The sequence below is a fragment of the Amaranthus tricolor genome, chromosome 5 (assembly GCF_026212465.1).
Source record: "Amaranthus tricolor cultivar Red isolate AtriRed21 chromosome 5, ASM2621246v1, whole genome shotgun sequence".
Taxonomy (NCBI): domain Eukaryota; kingdom Viridiplantae; phylum Streptophyta; class Magnoliopsida; order Caryophyllales; family Amaranthaceae; genus Amaranthus; species Amaranthus tricolor.
Genome location: NC_080051.1, coordinates 14,450,048 through 14,473,075, shown reverse-complemented (window position 1 = coordinate 14,473,075; position 23,028 = coordinate 14,450,048). Strand labels below are relative to the sequence as shown.

The 23,028-nt window shown below is 31.9% G+C and overlaps 1 protein-coding gene across 4 annotated transcripts; it reads right to left on the bottom strand.

Moving 5' to 3' along the window:
• Positions 1-4,589: 4,589 nt before the first annotated feature.
• On the bottom strand, positions 4,590-13,540 carry LOC130813299 (phosphomethylpyrimidine synthase, chloroplastic). Of its 4 annotated transcripts, XR_009042205.1 has the most exons (7): positions 13,360-13,536; positions 8,121-8,433; positions 7,758-7,885; positions 6,487-7,313; positions 5,709-6,385; positions 5,507-5,616; positions 4,590-5,351 (listed from the first exon to the last, which is right to left on the bottom strand). XR_009042205.1 is itself a non-coding variant. In XM_057679105.1 (6 exons), the coding sequence occupies exons 2-6, from the start codon at positions 8,429-8,431 to the stop codon at positions 5,613-5,615; spliced, it is 1,947 nt and encodes a 648-aa protein (XP_057535088.1). In that variant the 5' UTR covers positions 8,432-8,433; positions 13,360-13,536; the 3' UTR covers positions 5,385-5,612. The 4 variants fall into 4 exon arrangements, 3 of the variants coding, with proteins under 3 accessions (XP_057535088.1, XP_057535087.1, XP_057535090.1); XM_057679105.1 differs by lacking the exon at positions 4,590-5,351 and having other exon boundaries at positions 5,385-5,616; XM_057679104.1 differs by lacking the exon at positions 4,590-5,351 and having other exon boundaries at positions 5,385-6,385; positions 13,360-13,540.
• Positions 13,541-23,028: the final 9,488 nt, after the last annotated feature.

Here is a 23,028-nt window from a genome sequence, read left to right as displayed (position 1 = left end):
CAATCTAAGAATTTTGATTTTCATTACGTTGAATTTCTATGACATGGTCACCTCCAACAATCTAGCTTAACATATATAAGAATAACCCAAATAATACCCAAGATGCAACGAGCACAAAGCCTAATGCTTTTGTGCATTTACATGTTTGACAAGTTCTGTAATGTCCCGAATTTTTCTCTGTGGCATAATTTCCATTTTATTCCCCTTTCTAGTTACTTTTCTTTACGTCTAGTCTTTAATTTAAAATAATTTATTATGATATTATTTGTGATTTATTATAACTATCTCTTTTATGCTTTATAATGTGATTTAAAATGTGCATAAGTTATTATTATTATTATTATTATTATTATTATTATTATTATTATTATTATTATTACTATTGTTGTTGTTGTTGTTGTTGTTGTTGTCGTCGTCGTGTTTAATACATTATTTTCATTAAATTTATGTACTACTATTATATGTCCTAGGTTATTTATTTTTGGACCAACTTGTGGTAACAAGTTTTAAATTAGGAGGACTAAATATTTTTTTTAGTACATTATTATCATGATAGGTTTGTAAAATTAGCGTTTAATTAGGTTAATTGATTCTAATTCATGCTTAATTAATTGGTACATTCTAGAATGGAATAAATGCATGAACATCCTTCAAATCTTTTCATTTTTTTTTCCTCAAGTTGATTGAACTTCCTAATGCTCATAAATTTCAGCCATTATGAGAAGTCTTTTGGGATGGTTTTTCCCCTCCTATAAATACTAGCCTATTATTATGTAATTTTTCATCCATTTATAAACTAGCTCATAAACTTTCTTTCTCTCATTCTTTTCTCTTAAAAAAAACATAATACAATACTTGCTTTATTTTTCTTCAAGTGCCAAAATATTATCATATTTTTGGGCTACCTTTGAAGACTTATATTGAATTATTCAAGCTTACTTCAAGGAATTTATTTTGCAAATTATTTAGGAGATTTTCTTGGAGTTTTCTTTAATCTTCTAAAGATTATTACTTTCGTCCATTATCCAGGTAATTAGATTTTTCTTCACTTAGTTTCTTAATTAAACATAGAAGTCTTGTTCAGAATTAATTAAAATTTAAATTGATTAATTCGGTTTTATATTGTAAATTTTGCTTTAATTATTTCCGTGCATATATTATTGTTATTTTAATCTTCTATGATGTGTTATAACATAGATTTAATTTAGGATTGGTTAAAATTTAATATTCGTGATTTGAATAATTTTATTTTAAATTATTATGAAAATCTGAAAAATCTGCACTTTTTATTAATAGTAATTTGGCTGTAATTTATTGATTTTAATTTATTTCCACATTATTTTAACACTAAAATATGTTACAATCAGTAGGTAATAGTGTAAATTAATTTTGATGAATTTGGGTTTAATTTTACAAAATTATTATTTAATAATGGCTTAAACTAGTTAATTTGAATTTTTGAATTAATTAAGGTTAAGAAGAATTAAAATCTGATTTAATTTATTAATTTGTTATTTTTGGTCATGTACCTAATTGCTTGGTTATGTGTTAATTTCATGTACTACTTATTTGTTTAATTAGATAGTTTATGACCATTTGTTGTTAAAGTCATGTAAATAGAGAACTTGACTTTGGCATTGACTTCGACCTTGACCATTGACTTTTGTTGACTATTATAATGGTTATGTGATTTTATTTTGATGGTTTATAAAACTATTTTGTTGCTTGTCGACAAGTTTATACTTAAGAATAAAATAACATTGTCTGTAGTATATTTTTGTCAAGAGTGGTAGTAAGGTGTATTCTTGATTAAGTTCGAATTATCCTTATTCCAAACTCAGACATTACAACTTAACCTGTATGATTTTGATCTTGATTGGTTTTAAACTACTCCTTAGGAGTTTTGGTATTTTGGAAATGGTCATTGTGGCCTTTGGGTTCTTAAGGGTAAATCCATAGTGGTTCCTTATGAACATTTGATTTGGTTTTGGAATTTGACTTTTGGGTTCTTAAGGGTAAATCCATAGTGGTTCCTTATGAACATTGGTTTTGTTGTTATTTGGAAATCGTTGGGTAAGTCCATAGTGGTTCCTTCGATTGGACAGCACATCTATAGTACATTGGTTTTAGATTTAGTTGTCGTTCTCGTTATGCTGGATCTTCGGAAAACGAGAGAGATAGGCCATTCTTAGACAGGGTTATATCATTGTGGTTGACCCGAGGTTCGCCCTGACTTTATCTAGGCTTAGTGGGCCGCGAATTTGTTCATTGCGTCTGTTCCAAGTACGACTTGAAAATATTGTTAACTTGATTTTGTTAAATTGTTTTGGAAAAGTTATCCTTGGTTTTAATTGATTTGGTTATCCTACTTTGGTATTAATTGAATTGATCAACATTATTTGACTTAATTGGTTTAGCTTGTATCGTTGGATCGTTGTTAATTGATTTGAATTTTAATTAAGCCTCGCATTTGTTCTTTGTTTAAATTTGAACCTTTGTGTTAATGATAGTCTAGTTACTGGCCACTAAGTGGTAATTTGCGGTTTAGTTGTTGCAGGTTATGATTGAATTCACTCGGAGCGACTGGGGAATAAGACTGAGAGAGTGTAGGGTTACCCAGAACATTAAGTTGAAGTTTAGATATTTTATTTTTTATTTATTGGAGCGTTTTACTCCCTGGATTATTATGTAGTGACTTTTTGATTTAGTTTATTCGAAGTTAAAATTTTTTTCGAAAATTTAGTGACCCAACTTAGTGTATTGTTTCCGCCAATACACCCTATATTAAGACGGGTCTTTACAAGTTCCACTTTCAATGTAGCTTCACTATCCTTCAAATTTACATTCTTAGCCTTTAGTTTCATTAGTTTGTCAATCAAATTAGCTCTCCCTTCTTCCAAACAAGTTAAAATTCCACTTGAATAATCTACTTCGTTTTCTCACTTAAAAAATTCCAATTTTTTCCGTACAATTCAAATCAAATCATTAAACCCTAATTGATGATTGTTTTTACTCATTAATTTTATTCAAACCAATCTTTAAAAATGTGAATGCTTACTAGCAAAAATAATGCACATCCACATAACCTCTCACTAACCCTAATTCCTTTTTTTGCAATATGTAGTTAACAGTAACACCATATTCACATTGCGGAGTTAAAGGAGTATTCATTGTAGATAAAGGAATTTTCAATGGAGATGAGAGACAAAAGAGGGAAAAAAAATGGACAAAAAAGAGAGAGAATTTAAGTTAAATAGAGAGAGAATTAGTATGCTAATGGGTGAAGAGAAAAGATTAAAGGAAGAAGATGACTTGAAGAGCAATGGTCATAATTTGACTAGTTGTTCCAGTTATTGTTGTAAATTAGTGAAAGGTTGTATTATTCACAGTAATTAATTAAATTAGGTGAATATATAATTACTTTTTAAAGATAATTAACCACACTTTATCCTATGACATATAGAACGAAAAGGTTTTAATTATTACATGGTAAACTAAAGGAATGGGGTGTACTTGGCGGAAATCAAACTCAGGATCTTTCTTGAAAGTGATACTTTCGGAGTGAAATGTAAAATTAATCAAACAAGATGTTGCATATTGAGATATTAGATATTAAGGATAATATTTTTGTTTTGTTTTTTTTAAGAATCATGGTTAACTTAGTGGTTTAGAGCTTTTTCTATCACTCGTCTTGTGATCCATCATCTAAAAGTTGAATAAATTTTCTATTCCCCTAACCCATAGAGATACTCTAGCCTACCTGAAAAATCAACAAGGGTGGGGAAATACTATAGAAGAGGGAGAGGGGGTAGAATAGAATATGGCAACTTTTCGCTACTAACAAGTCAGAGCCTTACAATTAAACACGGAAATGTGTTTTGCAGGAATAAGTTTATGACTTATTTGAGCAAATGAAAAATAGAAAGTAAAAGTACGAAAATTAAAAAGACAATGATTCTAAAGTTCAGTCATCTAGGACATAATCTCTACCCTTGAGCTTTCCTTTGCTCGTAGGATTTGGGCAAAGTCTCTTTATTCATTTTCAATTACAGTTTTAGATTACAAGCCTTAGAAGAATTGTTAACCACATGTTTGCAAAAATCACTAAATGGTGGTTCATCATATTCATTCATGCGACTTTCACTTTCAAGTATGGATTTTGCATTTCATTAAAATATTGTAGAATTATTGTTGAATAAGCTCTACAATTTTCTTGTGCACCAATTTTTACAGTGTTCAGCTACTTTTTTTCAACTGCCCGGTAATTATGTAGCTTTTGAAATGATCCTTGTGATAACAAGAAGATTGTTTCTTTTTAACCATTGATACCATTTATCTACAAATTAACACGAATAAAAAAGCCGTGAACTATGTTGTAAGATCATTGTATATTTGCAGAGGATCAATGCATGATGCAGGATTTATTTAAAAAGGTTGGGAAAAATGTGAATGAAAAATTGCAATGTGCAAGTACTGCACATTACAGCTATGGTGTCCGCAAAGCTGCATCAGCTAACAAAAAGATGAATAAAACAAGAAACCAGTACCTGATCAGCAAGGCATCACCATTTCTCAAATAGAGATTGATGAGCACGTATATAAGCAGAGTTTTAGACGAGCAAAGTCATGGTGCATTACGAAGGGTATGTCAGTTAGGACTCAAGCATCAATAACAAGGACAAACTCACAAAGTGTTGCCACTTTGTAACAGGCTAAGGACACAGCAGACGCAAGGTTCACGTGAGAACACAGCAAGGAATGAAATTTAGTTATTTTTCTGCAGCACCTTCGTTACATGAGAGTTTGAACATCAAATTCGCATGGATCGGTGTAGCCTATGATGCTACAAACTAAAAATATTTCCAAGTTGTATTAATGAAAATACAACAGAAGGTGTAACGTAACCACCGTCCACCAGGTGGGCTTTAACAGATATCAATAATTTTCACAGAAATATGTACCTGGAAGAGATATATGCTTATTGATTACATGATTTTAATAATTAATCATGTAATTAGGTTGAATTGATAAATAAAATGCATAATACTACATGAATCTAATTTTGCTTATTGAACTAACTCTAAGCAGGGCTGAAAATGTGACATATATTTAAGCTAAATGTTGGTGGCCACCCACCTGACATAGAGACGAGCTTGGTCAAGATACCATACCAGCTAATCCAGATCAAGCAGGACCCCGATAAGGTATAAACCCTGTTTGCACGAAAAGAAAACAAGCGCACACTCCCTACGCAGGCATTAACCTGTTCAGGTTCAAAGGGACTTTCTCAGCCTGTCTTGCTAGCATCTTTCATCAATACAGTTAATATGCTAAAGCAGAGACAGACACCCCTGGTGCTTTCTTATGTCAGAAAATGTAAATTATAAACCAAAAAAGTAATATACTTTAAATATTGAATGGGAAAAAGTTCAATTGATTCCACAGTCTCAAACAACAAGAATGAAAACTAGTCTATTATTTATTGGTACATCAACCTCAAACTTACCACCTCAGGGTCAAATTCCAGAGCAATTAATCTGCATCCACTAAGGCTTCAAAGAGGGCTAAGCTCAGCTATACCACTGTCTCAATTGCAAGCAATGATTTTTTTTTTATCTGTAAAGTCATGATTATGAGATAAAAAATTTAAGTTTATAACATCTTAGTGTCTGAAGGGAGTAATTAGCCAGTGTGAACAAGTTCTTTACTTCTTCAAAGACTCTATGTAGCTTTGAGGCAAATAGATTTCTCCCCCAGCTTCACCATGTTGTTCTCCACTGATAGTTTTCTTTGCAGCCAGAAACTGAGCGCTCATAGCCTCCATCCCTTGTTGTACAGCTTCTTCAGCATTACCATAACCATGCTCCTCAGCATACTTGCGTACGTCCTCAGTAATCTTCATCGAGCAGAATTTGGGTCCACACATCGAGCAAAAATGTGCTACCTTAGCACCCTCTGATGGCAAGGTTTCATCATGGAAAGACATGGCGGTCATTGGGTCAAGTGAAAGGGCAAACTGGTCCATCCATCGGAACTCAAATCTTGCTTTGCTCAACGCATCATCCCTTGCTTGGGCAAACGGATGGCATTTAGCTAGATCAGCAGCATGAGCAGCTATTTTGTACGCTATAACCCCTGCTTTCACGTCATCCCTATTTGGCAAACCAAGATGTTCTTTGGGAGTCACATAGCATAAAAGTGCAGTGCCAAGGGATCCAATATTGGCAGCACCAATAGCAGAGGTTATGTGATCATAACCAGGGGCAATATCAGTTGTTAATGGACCTAGTGTGTAAAATGGCGCCTCCTGACACCACTCCAGCTGCTTCTGCATATTTTCAGGAATCTTGTGCATTGGAATGTGTCCTGGCCCTTCATTCATCACCTGAGGTAAAAATTACATCAGTACTTAACTATGACCTTTTGATGAGCAAAAAAATTGAACTAGGACAACAAATTACACAAGCTTAATTCATATGGTAATACCTGCACATCTTTATTCCAGGCTCGTTGTGTAAGTTCTCCTTGAGTTAAGAGCTCGGCAAACTGAGCAGTGTCATTGGCGTCATAGATTGACCCAGGCCTGAGGCCATCGCCTATTGATAGTGCTATATCATATTGGTTGCAGATATCAAGAATATCATCCCAGTGCTCATAAGCAAAATTCTCCTTATGGTAGGCTAAACACCACTTTGCATGTATGGATCCTCCACGAGATACAATGCCAGTCATGCGCTTGGCTGTTAGAGGGATATATCTTAGGAGAACTCCAGCATGTATAGTGAAGTAATCCACACCTTGCTCTGCTTGTTCAATCAAGGTATCCTTAAAAATCTCCCAGGTGAGATCCTCGGCAATACCATTCACCTTTTCAAGTGCTTGATAAATAGGAACTGTACCAACTGGTACAGCAGAGTTACGTAGGATCCACTCACGGGTTTCATGAATATGTCGACCTGTAGACAAATCCATGATAGTGTCTGCGCCCCACATAGTTGCCCATTGAAGTTTGTGAACTTCCTCTTCAATTGAACTAACAACAGCAGAATTTCCAATGTTTGCATTAACTTTAACCAGAAAATTTCTTCCAACTATCATAGGCTCCAGCTCTAAATGCTTCTTGTTGGAAGGGATAATTGCACGTCCACGAGCAACCTCTGACCTCACGAATTCAGGATCAAGGTTCTCACGAGCAGCACAGAACAGCATCTCTTCAGTTATCATTCCCTGCTTAGCATAAAACATCTGGGTGTATCGTGGTAGCCCCAACTTTTCTCTCCTGTCAACCCAATCCTTGCGCAGTTTAGGTAGTCCTGTAACACAATAGCATATAATTATATAACCAAGAAGGTTAGAAGCCAGTTCGGGATATGATCTTAAGTCAAATCAAGCCACAGAAAACTAGGCTCTTAAAGAAAACTGATCTCAACGGCCTCCCTCATATGAGCATACTCAATCAACAGATGCTGTGTGAATTGGTGAGGTACAAGATTTCCAATGAAGAATTTTGAATTTGATTCAATGACAAAAGGGGACAAATGGTAGTACAGCTCTGATAAAGTAGATGTGAAAGTAACAATGAAATTAAAGCTGGAACTAGTAATTGATATTACTAAGCAAAGTTGAATAAGATAACAAAGAAACACGTGCCTAATTTAGGTACAAAACAGACAGAGTTTGAAAGTGAACTCACAGAAGAGGGTAGAATGGTTTAGTAAAACCTTTGTTGGGAGAAAGAGAGAAAAAATGAATTATACCAATTTGTGGACTAATATTCTGGGGGCCACTGGTATCATAAGTGTCGAAATGGGGTTCATCCCCAGATAGATGAATGCGGCGAAAGGGAACCTTGAGCACATGGCCTGATTCCTCATGAACAGCTTCCCTGAATGCCCAACATGCACAAGTAATTAACAATAACAGAAGGTGAATCTTCAGGAAAATTAGTGAAACATTCAAAGCTATTAGATACCATAAATGCAACCAAGATCTTATATTGTACAAATAAATAAGTAAAACGCAAATGAGCAACATACTACGATGACTGTATTCTAATAAACAGTCCACAGATTGCAACTAATCATATAAGAAACTAAAGTAGTTTAGTGCACAAATCATACCTGTATTCTTTTGTGCTCTTTGGAAAACATTGTTCAAATGATGGAAGAGGAAGGAAGTCGGGGGAGGAAGGGTCAACTGTATGCTTCGTTTGTTTAGTTTTATTAGTATTAGAGGTTGGTGGATCAAAGGTCAAAGTGGCCTGAACACCTGAACTCAAGGCGCTAGGATGAAACTCTTTACTGTAAGCACCGACTGAATTCCCCAGCATGTCAAATCTAGGCAAAAATGAAGTTCTAGGAAGCACGTACTGGGCATAATCTTTGTCATTCTTGCAACATACTGTTGTCAAGGTAACTTGAAGTGCTGCCATTCCTGAAATTTATCAGATTATGCATCAAACTTCCAAATAGTACTATAACGAAAACAAAAGTAGCCTATTTTATGATGACAATCGCTCTTGTGGCCAATATTAATAAGCCGAAACAAGAAGCAGGAAATTTAGTATAAATCTGAAGTGACCCTTGCAACATATCCACCACAGAAACAAGACTTCAAAAAGTTGTACACAGAAGATCATCTAACCACCTAGCCTTGCTTCCGTAAGGCACACGATGACTATCATGCTGGAATCACTATGCCCAATAAGTCCACACAACAGTTACTAAACTCCTAAATCACGACCAGGATTATTAAACATGTGATTCAATACTCCTTGATTCAGACATTCAGCGTCATTCGTTAATCACAATGTATATTAGATCAACAAATGAGTGATTTACATCAAAGGAGAAAACAATTAGGAACATACACAAACCAATAAGAGAGAGGAGGAATTTACATCGAAAAACCCTGGTATACTTCACTTATTCATGTCAAATCATATAGTCAAGTTAGCCGACTAATATCTTTACAAACAAAAGACGTCCAAATCCCAAGAAATTTTTTCTTAACCATCATGTGCTTCTTATTCATGTGAAGTTGCAGATTATATTCGCAACCAAGGATGAACCAAAAACAAATTATTTGTTATTAGAAGAGTAAGATATCGACATTCAATTTCTCAAACCTCACCTTTTCCGATTGACATTGGGATAATGGCATGTGGTTTTGTCCGTTGATCAAAAGGTGACACAAAAAATTTCAGGAACTTCAGCGTTGAAAAGTTACATTACTGATATCATTCAATAATCAAATACTCTAACAATAGATGTATTAACTGCTAATAAACAACTGCATCAAGCTTTTAACACACTTAACTCACATTTCAAACTTATCTTAACTTTTGCCTTATATCTTTTTCTCCTCCAGCCTTTACTTGCGAAAATACTACCCAGAATAATTTTTTTTGTGCCCAAATGAACAGGGATTTCTCCTCCAAGCCACAAAATTGCAAAAACACAAATCATATACTCTAAAATCATCAACTAATGCCATGCATGAATTAATCAATGTATAGCATAAAATTAAAAGAAATAAGAACAGAGATGATGAAAGTTTGAATTAACTGACCTACAGATACAAAGAGATAAGCTAAGATTCACAAAGTTTGTCAAGTAGGTTGTAGATCTCAATAGAGACTAGGCTTTCTGAATTATAAAGGGCCAAAATATATATATATATATATATATATATATATATATATATATATATATATATATATATATATATATAAAGGTATCCCAAGAAAACAAAAAATATCTTTCTTCACAAAAAAGGCCGAAAAAAAGTTTTAAATAGTACTTTGAGCTCTCGTGACTTGTGAGTTGTGATGAGGGCTGTTTAAGAGACGCCTCCCACAATATCTAACTAAGCTGTTCATTGGGGGTCTTTGGATCGGTTTGGTTTGAAATTGAATTTTGTGTTTACATTAATTTTTACATAATTGTAAATCATTTTCAAAGCGGGGTCAAATCGGGTTCGGTTACAAGATTGGATAAATTTCAAGTTATCGTATCTTTTTTGAACACCTCTACATTTAGCTCATACTGCTATTAAATATTTTTATATTAAATGTTTTAAAAAAAACAATCTATTGTACGTACGAAATTTAAAACAACACATCTTCTAAAATACGAAAAATTGTACTATACTCTCAAACAAATTTGTTCGATATTCTCATGATTTGGAAGATTTTATGCTAAAATTCAATTAATTGACTAAAAAAATCGAAAAAAAAACAAATAATAAAACAGGTTAATGATATTTATTTACTTAATATAAAAGCTATTTAAAGTTCTTTTAATTTAATAATCAAATTTTTAATAAAAATTTTGTTGATTCAAATGGTTTCAACTATTGATAATTTGATGATCGAATTTGAGGCTGAAAATATGATCCTTGACGAAGATATCAATTCCAATCCACTATATGAGTGTATATGCAAACTATGTGTTTATGATAAGCAAAGTAGGTGTTTAATGTATGCAAATAAAGTGCTTATGATGTGCATAGTATGTGTATACACGAAGTACGTATTTATGCAAAGCAGGTAATTATGATAGGCAAAGTAGGTATTCATCATGAGTTAAGTAGGTATTTATCATACGATAAGTAGGTGTTTTTGGTATGCAAAGTAGGTATTAATCATGTGTCAAGTAGGTATTTCTCATACGACAAGTAGGTATTTTTTTTAAATACAAAATGTTAATCATGCAAGTAGGTACTTATCATATGTCAAGTATAACTATTTATCCTTGGCAAAGTATGCGTTTGTTGTATGTCAAATAAATGATCATCATGAGTCAATTAGGTGTTTATATTATGCAAACTGGGTAATTAAGATATGTAAAGTAATTGTTTTAACATATGCAAACTGAAGAAGGTGTTTATATTATTTTAAATAGGTGTTTTTCGTATTCCAAGTACGCGTTTATGGTTTGCAAAGCAGTTACATATCATCATATTCTATTTTTGATATATCAAGTAGGGGTTTATGAGATTTTGAGTAGGAGTTTATAGTATATCAAGTAGTTGTTTTATAGTATGTGAAGTGTTTACGGTAGGTCAAATAGTTTTATAATATGTAGTGCATACTTAACATATTGCAATGTAGTACTTATTATCTTACATGAAATGTTAATGAACATATAGGTAACAAAAATATTGTTGATAATACATTAAACAACTCTAAAAGACAAGCAATAGACCTGATAAAGGTTGGCATTTGGATAACAGGAAGTATAAAAAGTAGACCCACAAATCAAGTAAAAATATAGTTCTTGAAAAGTATCAAATTTGTTCTTTTAAATACAAAACTCATCATCCAACTCCTGTAAAGAAATACAAGAACAACCTAGTTCATCAAAAAAAGATCAAGCTTGATCCAACATCTAGAAGTGATTGTAGGGCAAGGGTGCGAACAAAACAAAAAATAACTAGTAGCCTACACTATATGAAGCGCAATATAATCTTACATACACATGAATTAACAAGGATTGAATGACAACAGTTGCATAGATCTAAGAAACATAATCCATTGTAGAAAAAATATATGCTCTGAAATCTTAGGAAGACGCAAATATTATACCCACTACTGCTTATAGATATTGGTCATAATTGCGGAAAGAGATGAATTTGTAGGCATACTCTCACTTATGACACAAACATTGTAAACATATATGTGTACCATGTGTTTACGGTATACACAAAATAGGTGCTTAATTTATACAAATTAGTTATTTATCATATACAAAATAGGTCTATATTATATGTGAAGTAGTTGTTTAAAACTTTATAAAGTATTTGTTCAATATATATCAAGTAGGTTTTTATCATATGTCGGCTAAGAGTTTATATTATGCAAAGTATGTTTTTACTATACACAAAGTAGGTGTTTAGGATATATAAAGTAGGTGTTTATTCTATGGTAACTAGGTCTTTCTGCTACCTAAAGTACCTGTTTAATGTATGTAGAGTGGTTGCTTTTGATATGCAAAGTATGTATTAAAAATATTCCGAATAGGTGTTTAGAATATGTATAGTACGTGTTTATTTTATGGCAAGTAGGTGTTCTGGTACTAAAGTATGTTTTTAATGTATACAAAGTGGTTATCCATGATATGCAAAATATGGTATGGGAAATATGTGTATAGTAAGTTAAGATATGCAAAGTTGGAGTTTAGGATTTGTCAATTCAATGTTCATAATATGTAAAGTATGTGTTTAGGATGTAAAATTGGTGATTATCCAATGCAAAGTAGGTTATTGTACTTGAGGTGGGTGTTTAGGTATGAGAATTAAATGTTTGATACACAAAGTAGGTTTTTATAATGTATTAAAAAGGTGTTTGAGGTTTGAGAAGGTGTATATTATATTATATTATATGCAAAGTAACTTAACTATGCAAAGTAGGGGTATATATTATATGCAAAAGTAGGTGATTATGGTGTATGAGTAAGGTATTTATTATTCAAATTGATTAAGATTTGAAAGAAAAATAGGCTTAGAATGAAGGCTATAGAGGGGGGAGATGCACAAACAATAATTGATCATCTAATACTAGAGGCCAAGAAAGATTCTCAATTTTCCTTTCGTGTAAGGCTAAATGAACAAAGCCACATTTCAGTCTTATTTTAGTGTAATTAAGTAATGAGAAAAGATTACACAATGAAAGGAAGAATCATTTATAACTGATGCGAAGTTGAAATCATTTGGATCATTATTATAAAACTTCAACAAAGTCATGGATAATAGATCTTCATGGTCAATATTTAGTAGTGAGTAGGGTGTCAAACAGGTCGGGTCGGGTCATTTTCAGGTTCGGGTCATATATAAATGGGTCAATAGACCCTTGACTTGAACCTCGACCCATTTAACTAAATGGGTCAAAAATTGAAACCCCGACCTGATCTGTAGCAGGTCGGGTCAACCTGCTAATGACCCATTTAACCTGCTTTTTTTTCAGGTTATTAAACCCATATATTTCAGGTCATTTGACCCATTTGATCCAAATCAGTTGATACTTGATAGTAAGAACACAAACAGAATCATTGTGAAAATGGAACACAAACAAAATCGAAAAAATCGAACACTAAAAAACACAAACACGAACCAAATTATTATGAAGAATTAAAGATGGCATTAACATAATCGAACAGAGTAAAAAACACAGTATAAAATACTTTTTCAATAATTTTTCTGGAGTTGATAATCGAACACAGTATAAAATACTTTCAGCCATTAATAGAGTCATAACGAAAGATTCCAGATCTCAATCCAAACACCATTTTAGTTTATTTTCGAACAAAGTATGAAATTATGAATCACAAAAAAAAAAAGAAAGAGAAGATGATTGAATACCGGGCAAAGTGCTGGAAGATCAGGTAGATTGAATTGAAGATCAGTTAGATTGAATTGAAGATCAGGTAGATTGAATTGAAGAGGAATGAGGATTGAGGAAGGCCACGCCGCACAGAGATAAGACTGAAGAAGAATGAGGAAAGCGAACTAATTTTAACTTTTAGGGTTTATGATTTTCAATGGCTTAATATTATAATAACATCAGTCATCATTAATTTTAGGCGCCATCTATCCGCATTTCGTAGGGCCAACTCAGTGGCCCAATAATGTGTCATCTAATATAATAGGTTAATGGGTCGATCTGACCTGACTGACCCATTTAATAAATGGGTTAAATAGATTTTTTTGGGTTTAAATATTCAACCTGAACCTAACCCATTTAATAAACAGATCAGGTCGGGTTGACCCATTTAATTAATTTGGTCAAAAATCTAAACCCAAACCCGCTAATTTCGGGTCGGTTTCAGATCAGGTTAGCAGGTCGGCTCAGTTTTTGCCAGCCCTAATTATTTACTGATCAAGATTTTGCAATAGTAAAGGTATAGAAAATGTATAATTGAATACTTTCACTGAGTATTGCTATAAAAATACCTACTTTGTATGGTTTAAATTGCAACGTTAAATATTTATAACACTCTTTGATGTTAAGCCTAGATAATACTTGTGACACTTGTTAAAATATGAAGTTACACATTTCAGATCATTTAAGTCGAATGCATATTTCAAGGATGCTCTCCACACGTGTTTAATGAGTTGCAATAGTGAGCATGAATTTGAATTGTGTGGGGATAACATGGCTATAAGAATTTTTATGAATAATTTGACGTTTGTATAAAAACAAAAAAAAAATGTATCGGATGGAGTAAGGACTTCTTCAGAGCTGGTATATTATCTTCACAAAGAAGTGAATTGACAAACATTACATAGGCTTTTAAGCCAAAAAACAAGTCTAATGCAATTTTACAAGATTTTTCAAAATACAATTGAGAGATGGAGGAAAAGAGAGATTGACTCAAAGTTTATTGTTCAAGGACAAAACCAACATCTAATCTTTGGATTGCTAGTTTGTTAAAGCATGTATTCGACATCTATACTACCACCCTATTTAGAGACTTTGATGAGGAGTTTAAGACAGCTCTAGCATAATTTATATCTTAGAAGAATTAAGTGAAATCATAAGTTTCATATTAAAAAAAACCTACTATATATATGATAAACACCTACTTAACATGGCATAAACACATACTTAATCACCATAAACATCTATTTGGTATAGGATAAAAATATACTTTACATATCATAAAGACGAAACTATAACCTACACGACAGCAATGGGAAGTTTTGACTCGAAAAAATGGATTAGCGACATACAGTCTAAAATGGAATCCGTGTTTCATAATCGAGTTCGAAACTTGGTTAACTTGGCCGAAGGTGCTAAACCCATTGAGTACAAGCATATTAATAAGATAAATATTGATGTAGATGGAAAACTGGATGTTCTAGAAAGTAGATTGGAAGCTAAAGGTTTCTTGCACGTTTATGGTATATATATACTATGATGAGATACTTTCACTGGTAGTTGTGCTTAAACCCATTAGGATTCCGCATGTAATAAGACTATGAGATTCGACAAATGGATGTCAAAATCACTTTCGAAATTTGTATTTAGAAGAAGAATATATAACTTAACTAGAAGGTTTTATAGATCCTAAAAGCAAGGTTATGTGTCAAGAAGGAATCCAGGAGTTAGAATCTTAGTATATTCCAAAATCTTAGTATATTCCAAGCAAACAAATAGTTTTATTAGTTTCCTTCGAAATTCAAAAAAAGTCTTGTGTGTATAAGAAAGTCAATGGGAATTTTGTTGTTTTCGTTATATTGTTGGATGACATACTAGTTGTAGGGTATAATGTACCAATGCTTGACTCTGAAAAGACTTGGCTAAGTAGTTGTTTATCTATGAAAGACCTTAAAGAGACCTAGTACATTTTGGGCTTCTGAAAATATAAAGATCAAACAATGCAAACAATTGGACTTAGTCACTTATATTGATAAGGTACTTAATAGTTTCAACATGCTAAACTCTTAGAAGGATTTTCATCCTATGTCCCATGGCATTTCTCTTAGAAAGAAGTTATGTCCTATGTCCCATGGTAGTTTTAGGAAATTCATTCCCATAAAAAAGTAAAAAGGAAAAAATATTAAATAAAAGAAATCAATGGTTCCATATGAGTTGTTTATGATTGTCATCTTCTTGGATGATGAATAAGGATGAAAATAAAAATGACCTAGAAGAAATGATTCATGTAATATGTTCAACAAACATACAAAATGAAATGACAACCTTCATCAATCATCAAGAACATATTGATTTGGTACAGTTGAGTTCCAACTTCCAACAATGGCGAACATATCAATAGGTAAAGTTTAATAGAGTAATTAATGTAAAAATACAAGATATTCATTCTTTTTTTTCATTCTTATTAGGAATAAATCCTAACAAATTTTATGAGTTTTACAAAAGAAAAATAATATATTAAAGAAACAAAACTGAAACAAATCAACAATGCAAGAACAGGAATAAATCCATGGCAACGAAAAATGTAGAACACTTTCTTTCCCAAAATCAAAAGCCAAGTTCAGAAAAATACAATCATAAAAACGGAGTGACATTTAGATTAATTTATGTTTATTTTTTTTATTATTTTTAGAACATATTTCATTTTTCTTTTTTTTTTTGGCAAAATGACTTGTTTAGCTGGAAACCGGTTATTCTGGTGCACTTCGAAAACACATCCCTTAAAATTGAGATTATTCATGGTTAATCAATAAATGAGATTATTATTGAAAAATCATAAAAAGATTATATATATATATATATATATATATATATATATATATATATATATATATATATATATATATATATATATATATATTACTTTACCTTTTATTTTATACCAAAGCTAAGCAAATTAGTTTGAAACTTTATTAAATAATCATAAAATATATTACATTAAAGGGCACTATAAATATAATGGAACACACATATAAATCTCAGTTAAATGCCTCTCATGATTGTTTTTGAGAAAATGCTTTAGTCAACATATCCACAATATTATCAGCCGCAAATATTTTGCACACTTTAACATCTCTCATGCTTAGCATTTCTCAAATAAGTGTAATATTTTGAGCATGTGTTTAGACGTTTGGTGTGACCTGGGTTCTTTACTTGTATAATGACCCTTTTTATTTGATAACATAACTTACTTAGACAAGTAGACAAGTTCCTTTGCTGCTTAAGCTGCAATAATATACTTAGGTTTAGTTGATCGAAATTCTTCCTTATTAGAGTTGTTCATTCGAGTCATCGGGTCGATTTTAAATCAGGTGTTTCTGGTAGGTTTAAAATTGGATCTTGTGTCCACATTGAATTTTACATTATTTTAAATTCATTTTGAAGTCTGGTCAAGTCGGGTATGGTTATTATAAGGTCGAATAAATATCTAGCTATCGGGTTTGTTTTGAACATCTCTAATCCTTATCTATTTGAAAGCTAGCGTCTACGTAACTATTTACATTAAAATGCCACTAGTATCATAACTAACTTTTTTCAAAATTCACAAAGTAGCATCAAAATTGAAATTAATTTACACCATAACAAGATATGACAAAAAATACTTACTTTTATTCACACCATAGTATTCAAGGATAAAAATAACTAAATAAGGGCATTTTTATCATTTCTTGCTATGGTATGAATAAATTTTAATTTTGATGCTATTTTGTGAATTTTGAAAGGTTTTGTGCTATCATTGGTATTTCAATAAAGTTGGTTGCTATCAAGTAAAGTTTCTCTGAATATTTAGTAAAATCTTTAATGACAATTTTTAGTTTATATAATTCAATAGGGACAATTGATTACTCGATGAAACCACCCTTACTAATAAAGTTATTATAGTAAGACCAATCGGGTCATTTTAGATCAAGTTACAATAACTATATGCTGAAAGTTAATAGGAGGTTGAATACTCTCTAGAGGGGGTGGTGAATAGAGAGTTTGGGCTTTTTAAACTTTTCTGGCAGTTTGTCTCAAGAGTTTGAGGAGTCTGTCAAAACTGTCTTCTGGAACAGCTTTGAGCCAATTCGTAAACACTAATCGTATGTGCGGAAAATAAACTTTAAAGAATAACACACGATATGTTAACGAGGTTCGGTTCTAACTAACCTACTCCCCGCCTATGAGTTCTCTTTCAACCCGTAGGATTTCAACGCCTTATATTAATCCGACTTTAATACAAACAAGAAGATCTCACTATCTGCTCTCACCACGTTCTTCCCCTTGAAGAACCGTATTACAAGTCCCTTTAATAAAAGCAAAATCTCAAATCTCGCAATAGAGATTCACAAGTTGAACACTTTGAAAAGTATTCTTGATTTGGCGTATTAAACTTAATCTAACTCTTTTGAAACTCTTAAGCCTATTACAAATGTAAGAGTTAGATGAACTAAGAATTACGAATTACAAATTACAACTCTTAGAGAATTTCTAAATCAAGAGAGAAAGTTGTAAAAAAAAAATGGTGTATCCTTAGTTCTCAAAAGAAGCCTCATATATATAGTGTTACGCCTCAACACATCTTCAAAAACAAGAAGGCTCCTATCCGTTATTTTCTGTTGACCTGGTCATTCAGCGCCTGTCTTCAAGATCTTGAGGTTATCTTCAAACTGACGTTTACTGACAGCTAAAATAATTTCGTCATTGTGTTTGTAATTGTCCAATGCTATGCTGCCACGTTAGTACTCATAAAAGATATTGAATAATAAGCACAAACCAGATTTATCAACATTTAATTAATCATTTAAATTAATTTCTATTATTAGCATTAATTCAAATCGTCATTTTCTATTTTTAGTATAAATTCAAATATCATCCTATTAATAGAAAACTCTAGATCTTGCATAATTATCAAATATAGCCGTGTACTATAATTAGTAATACATGTGTACCTTGTACTATATTTAATCATCAAACTAATTTAAACTCATATTTAAATTCAAGTTCAAATGTAAAACATTTGAACGTTAAACAAAAACGTGTAGTAAAATATTCAAACTTCATTTCAAATAATATCCAAGTTAATTTTAATGAACCTTGACCTATTAAAATATTTCAAATATAATTTCAAGGAACATTGACCTATTAAAATATTTCAAATATAATTACGAAACTAACCTGATTGTAAACGTAATTATCTTCAAGACTTTGAAACGTATTTCAAGACTTATAAAATCAACTTTAAAATAAACTTAAGTTCTTTAAGCATATTCCATTGACTTCGAACTTAAATATATATAAATCAAATGTATATCAAATATGATTTTAAACTTACTTAAACAATTAAATGTAATTACTTAATTAATTTGTTTAATCAATACGTGTTTTAAATTATCATCATTCAAGAGAATTAAGTCTTCAATCTCCCCTTATCATTATTTAAGAGAGTTGAGTCTTCAATCTCCCCCTTGATGAAAGTCAAAACCATATTTTCCAAAATCATATTTCTAAGTTAATATGAATTGAAAAATTAAAAAAAAAAAATCCAATATTTCTTAACATGTTTTTAAATCAGAACAATATAAAAACAGAATAATTTTTTATATTTCATATCATCACAATCATTATTTATGCAAACAAATATCCAATCATAATACATGCAAATATAATAATCATCATTGTAATGTAACATCATATCAATACTTTAATATCAAATTCATGATTATCAAACATTATGATCATGAACAATAATCAATAATCAGCAACTATCAATTTTTATATCTATGTTTTCACAACAAATTTTCAACAAAAATTTTCATATCTCCCTTAAACATGAATGTTAAGCATGAATAAATCAGAACAAAACATTCATTCAACAATATATTATATCAGAACATAATATAACAAAACATTTTCATGCATCGACATTCACATGTAAGCAAGCAAAAATCACCAATAAGCGATAAGCAATAAGCAAACAAACATGCAAATGGAATAAGCAAACAAACATGCAAATGGAATAATAAACACATTCATACATATACATATCTCCCCCTTTTTGACTTTCAGCAAAAAATAAACAAGGAGACTTAAAATGTTGGGATGGTTAACAAAATATTGTTTGATACCAAAATAAAAATATTGTTCATCAATCATTAACAACTGAAACAACTTCCTGGACCTCCTCTTCCTTTTCTTGAAAGGTTTTGGTTTTCCAGGGGTAGTCGTTTCATCAACAGTTGGATTAATGGTTTGGATTGGAGTAGTCTCAGCAACATCAACATCAACAGTTTGACGCTCAGCAGCAACCTCTTGATCATCATCTCCCTTCTCCTCTGCTTCCTTCTCTGCCTCTTCTTCCTTCTCCTTAGCCTCCTCTGCCTTCTCCATGCCCTCATCCTCTTTAGGTACAGCAGCATCACCATCAACAACCTCTTCTTCCACTACCACATCTTCTACTACCATTCCCTTCATCTCTTTAGTGGACACTTTATCATGTAAATCCAGTAGAGAAGATTTCATTTCACCAACCTCCAGGTCTAGAGACTGAAGTCGTGAAAGAGTTGTGTGTTCTTTAATGTGAGGTTCAAGACGTGTTAGCCGCTTACCATGGATCTTTTGTAAATCCTCTTTATCACATGAAGACAAACTTGAGTACAACTCATATTTGCCATGCACTTTGAAAATACTAAGAGGCGGGAGGATTTCAATAGACAACGACATAAGACCAGAACAATCCACTTCCTCTAACTCAGAGAGCAGATTGAAATGATCAAAGATCAATGTCAAAAGATTGGAATAAGGAAGAGAACAATTGCGAGAATGTGAGCAACAAAACCGCATTGTTGAGAAGATAATAGAAGAAAAATCAACATTTTTCAGAGAAGAGATTTTCCACATCAGTATGAGATGAGCATCAGTAACCAGTTCACAAGAGGTGTTGCGAGAGAAAACGGTTCTTACAAGAATGTAGTGTAACAATTTTCCATTAAGATTCAAAGCATTGTGGGTTATTTGTTTAGTAAAAGAGAAATCAGAATATGATTCGAGAATAAACATATCCTTAGCATTTTGTAAGGCCAAAATGATAGGGGTTTGATCATCAGTTTCATGAGAAAATTTGAAAATGTCATTCATTAGGGTTTTCGAGATGATAATCTCTTGACCTTTTACAAAACTTCTCAAAGCTTGTTCTCCATCAACCATAATAAAAGATAAGTTCGAATAGAAAACTTTTAAAAGAGTTGGATAAGTAGTAGAACCAGGACTTAATAACATACCAGGGGTAGATTGAATAAAAACAGAGATGATTTCAAAGTCTTCAAACAAGAAGAAATTATAATCAAGAATATCAACAAAAGAAAGTGATCTTTGTCGAAAAAATATCAACCCATCTCCCATAAGCAGTATGATTTTCAAACCATTGCTTTGGAACATCTAAAGTGTTCAAAGGTGTGTTAATAATAGGGGTTACAGGTTCAGCCCTTTTTGATTTAGATGATTCACCCTTCTCTGATTTTGAATCAGATTTGCTTAATCTTCTTTTGGGTGCCATTGAAGAAATTTTTTTGAAAGCTTGAAAAGGAAAGTGAAAGAGACGGTTTGAAGAGCAAATCAGAAAGAGTATCAGTGAGCAAATGAATGAGCAAAGCGTATTCACTCGCTATTTAAGAAGTATAGTACAATGCATTTGTACTTTCAATAAATTGATTTGACAACACAAGGAATGCAAAGGGTGTGTGAAGCTTGACCGGTTTGTTCATCAAAGTGAACAAGTGTTTGATTTGGGCTTTTTAACCGTGAACAAATGGAAATGCAATTATGAGATTAATTGGATTTTAACCAAAATCATGAACATGTTTTTAATGCATTGATGATGTTCACAAATAATTTAATTTAAACAAACAATTTTGTTTTAAAATAATTAAATATCCTTTATTAATTAAAGGTATTTAATTATAAATCCATATTTATAAAACAAATAATTTTTAAGAAATTGAAATCAAATTTTCAATTCTCAAATTCATGCATAAACACACATATAATCACAATAATATGTAATGCTCCCCCTTAATACATACTTGGTATCAAGTAACAATTAACGTTTAATATTTAAACATTTTACTCTTTATCATTACTCTTTGTTATAACTCTTTGTTATTACTCTTTGTTATTACTCCCCCTTAATTCATGCAACGTCATTTAGCATGCCAAGTTCCATACGTATATAAGCAAAACGATCAGCACTTAAAGGTTTTGTAAATATATCCGCTAATTGATTTTCAGTAGATATAAAAGATAAAGAAATATTACCTTTTTCAACATGATCTCTTATAAAATGGTGACGTACCTCAATGTGTTTAGTACGAGAATGTTGCACAGGATTCTTTGTAATACAAATTGCACTTGTATTATCACACTTTATTGGTATACCTTTGAAATCAATTCCAAGGTCTCTAAGTTGTTGAGCAATCCATAAAATTTGAGAGCAACATGCACCGGCAGCTATGTATTCAGCTTCAGCTGTAGATAAAGCAACTGAATTTTGCTATTTAGAATACCACAAGATCAATGAATTTCCTAAAAATTGACATGATCCTGAGGTGCTTTTTCTATCAACTTTGTATCCAGCATAATCAACATCTGTAAAGCCAATCAAACTAAAATTTCCACAACAAGGGTACCATAGACCAAAGTCTTTAGTCCCATATAAATATCTAAAGATTCTCTTAACTGCTGTTAAGTGAGATTCTTTTGGGTTAGCTTGAAAACGAGCACATAAGCAAACACTAAACATGATATCAGGACGACTAGCAGTTAAATACAATAAAGAACCAATCATACCTCTATAAGTCTTTTGATCAACACTCTTACCATTTATATCTTGGTCTAGACTTAGTGTTGTACTCATAGGCGTATTAACTTCTTTACATTTATCCATATTGTACTTCTTTAACAAATCTCTAACATATTTACTTTGACAAATAAATATGCCATCTTTCTTTTGTTATATTTGTAGTCCAAGAAAGAATGTTAAGTCTCCCATCATGCTCATTTCAAACTCTTTGCACATAATCTCAGAAAATTCCTTGCACAAAGAATCATTAGTAGCTCCAAACAATATATCATCAACATATACTTGAACAACTAAAATATCTTTTCCTTTAGTTTTAATGAAAAGTGTTTTATCAATTTTACCTCGTTGAAATTCATTTTCAAGTAGATGTGAGCTAAATCTGTCATACCAAGCTCTTGGAGCTTGTTTCAAGCCATATAACGCTTTATTTAGTTTGAACACATGATTAGGTAGATCAGAATTTTCAAAGCCGGGTGGTTGTTTAACATATACTTCCTCTTGCAAGTATCCATTTAAGAATGCACATTTAACATCCATTTGATATAGTTTAATATTCATGTATGAAGCAAAAGCAAGCATAATACGAATAGATTCTAACCTTGCAACTGGTGCGAAAGTTTCATCATAATCTATACCTTCTTCTTGATTATAGCCTTGAGCTACCAGTCTTGCTTTATTCCTTACAATGTCTCCATCCTCATTGAGTTTATTACGAAAGAACCATCTATTTCCAATGATAGTACGATCTGGAGGT

Bases quoted from the DNA above. Each gene is read 5' to 3' on its own strand.
- LOC130813299 (XM_057679104.1), bottom strand. From the start codon at position 8,431: ATGGCAGCACTTCAAGTTACCTTGACAACAGTATGTTGCAAGAATGAC. The intron at 7,886-8,120 runs GTATGATTTGTG...TTGGGCATTCAG, and splicing joins AAGAGCACAAAAGAATACAG to GGAAGCTGTTCATGAGGAAT. The intron at 6,386-6,486 runs GTATTACCATAT...TTTTTACCTCAG, and splicing joins CCTGGAATAAAGATGTGCAG to GTGATGAATGAAGGGCCAGG.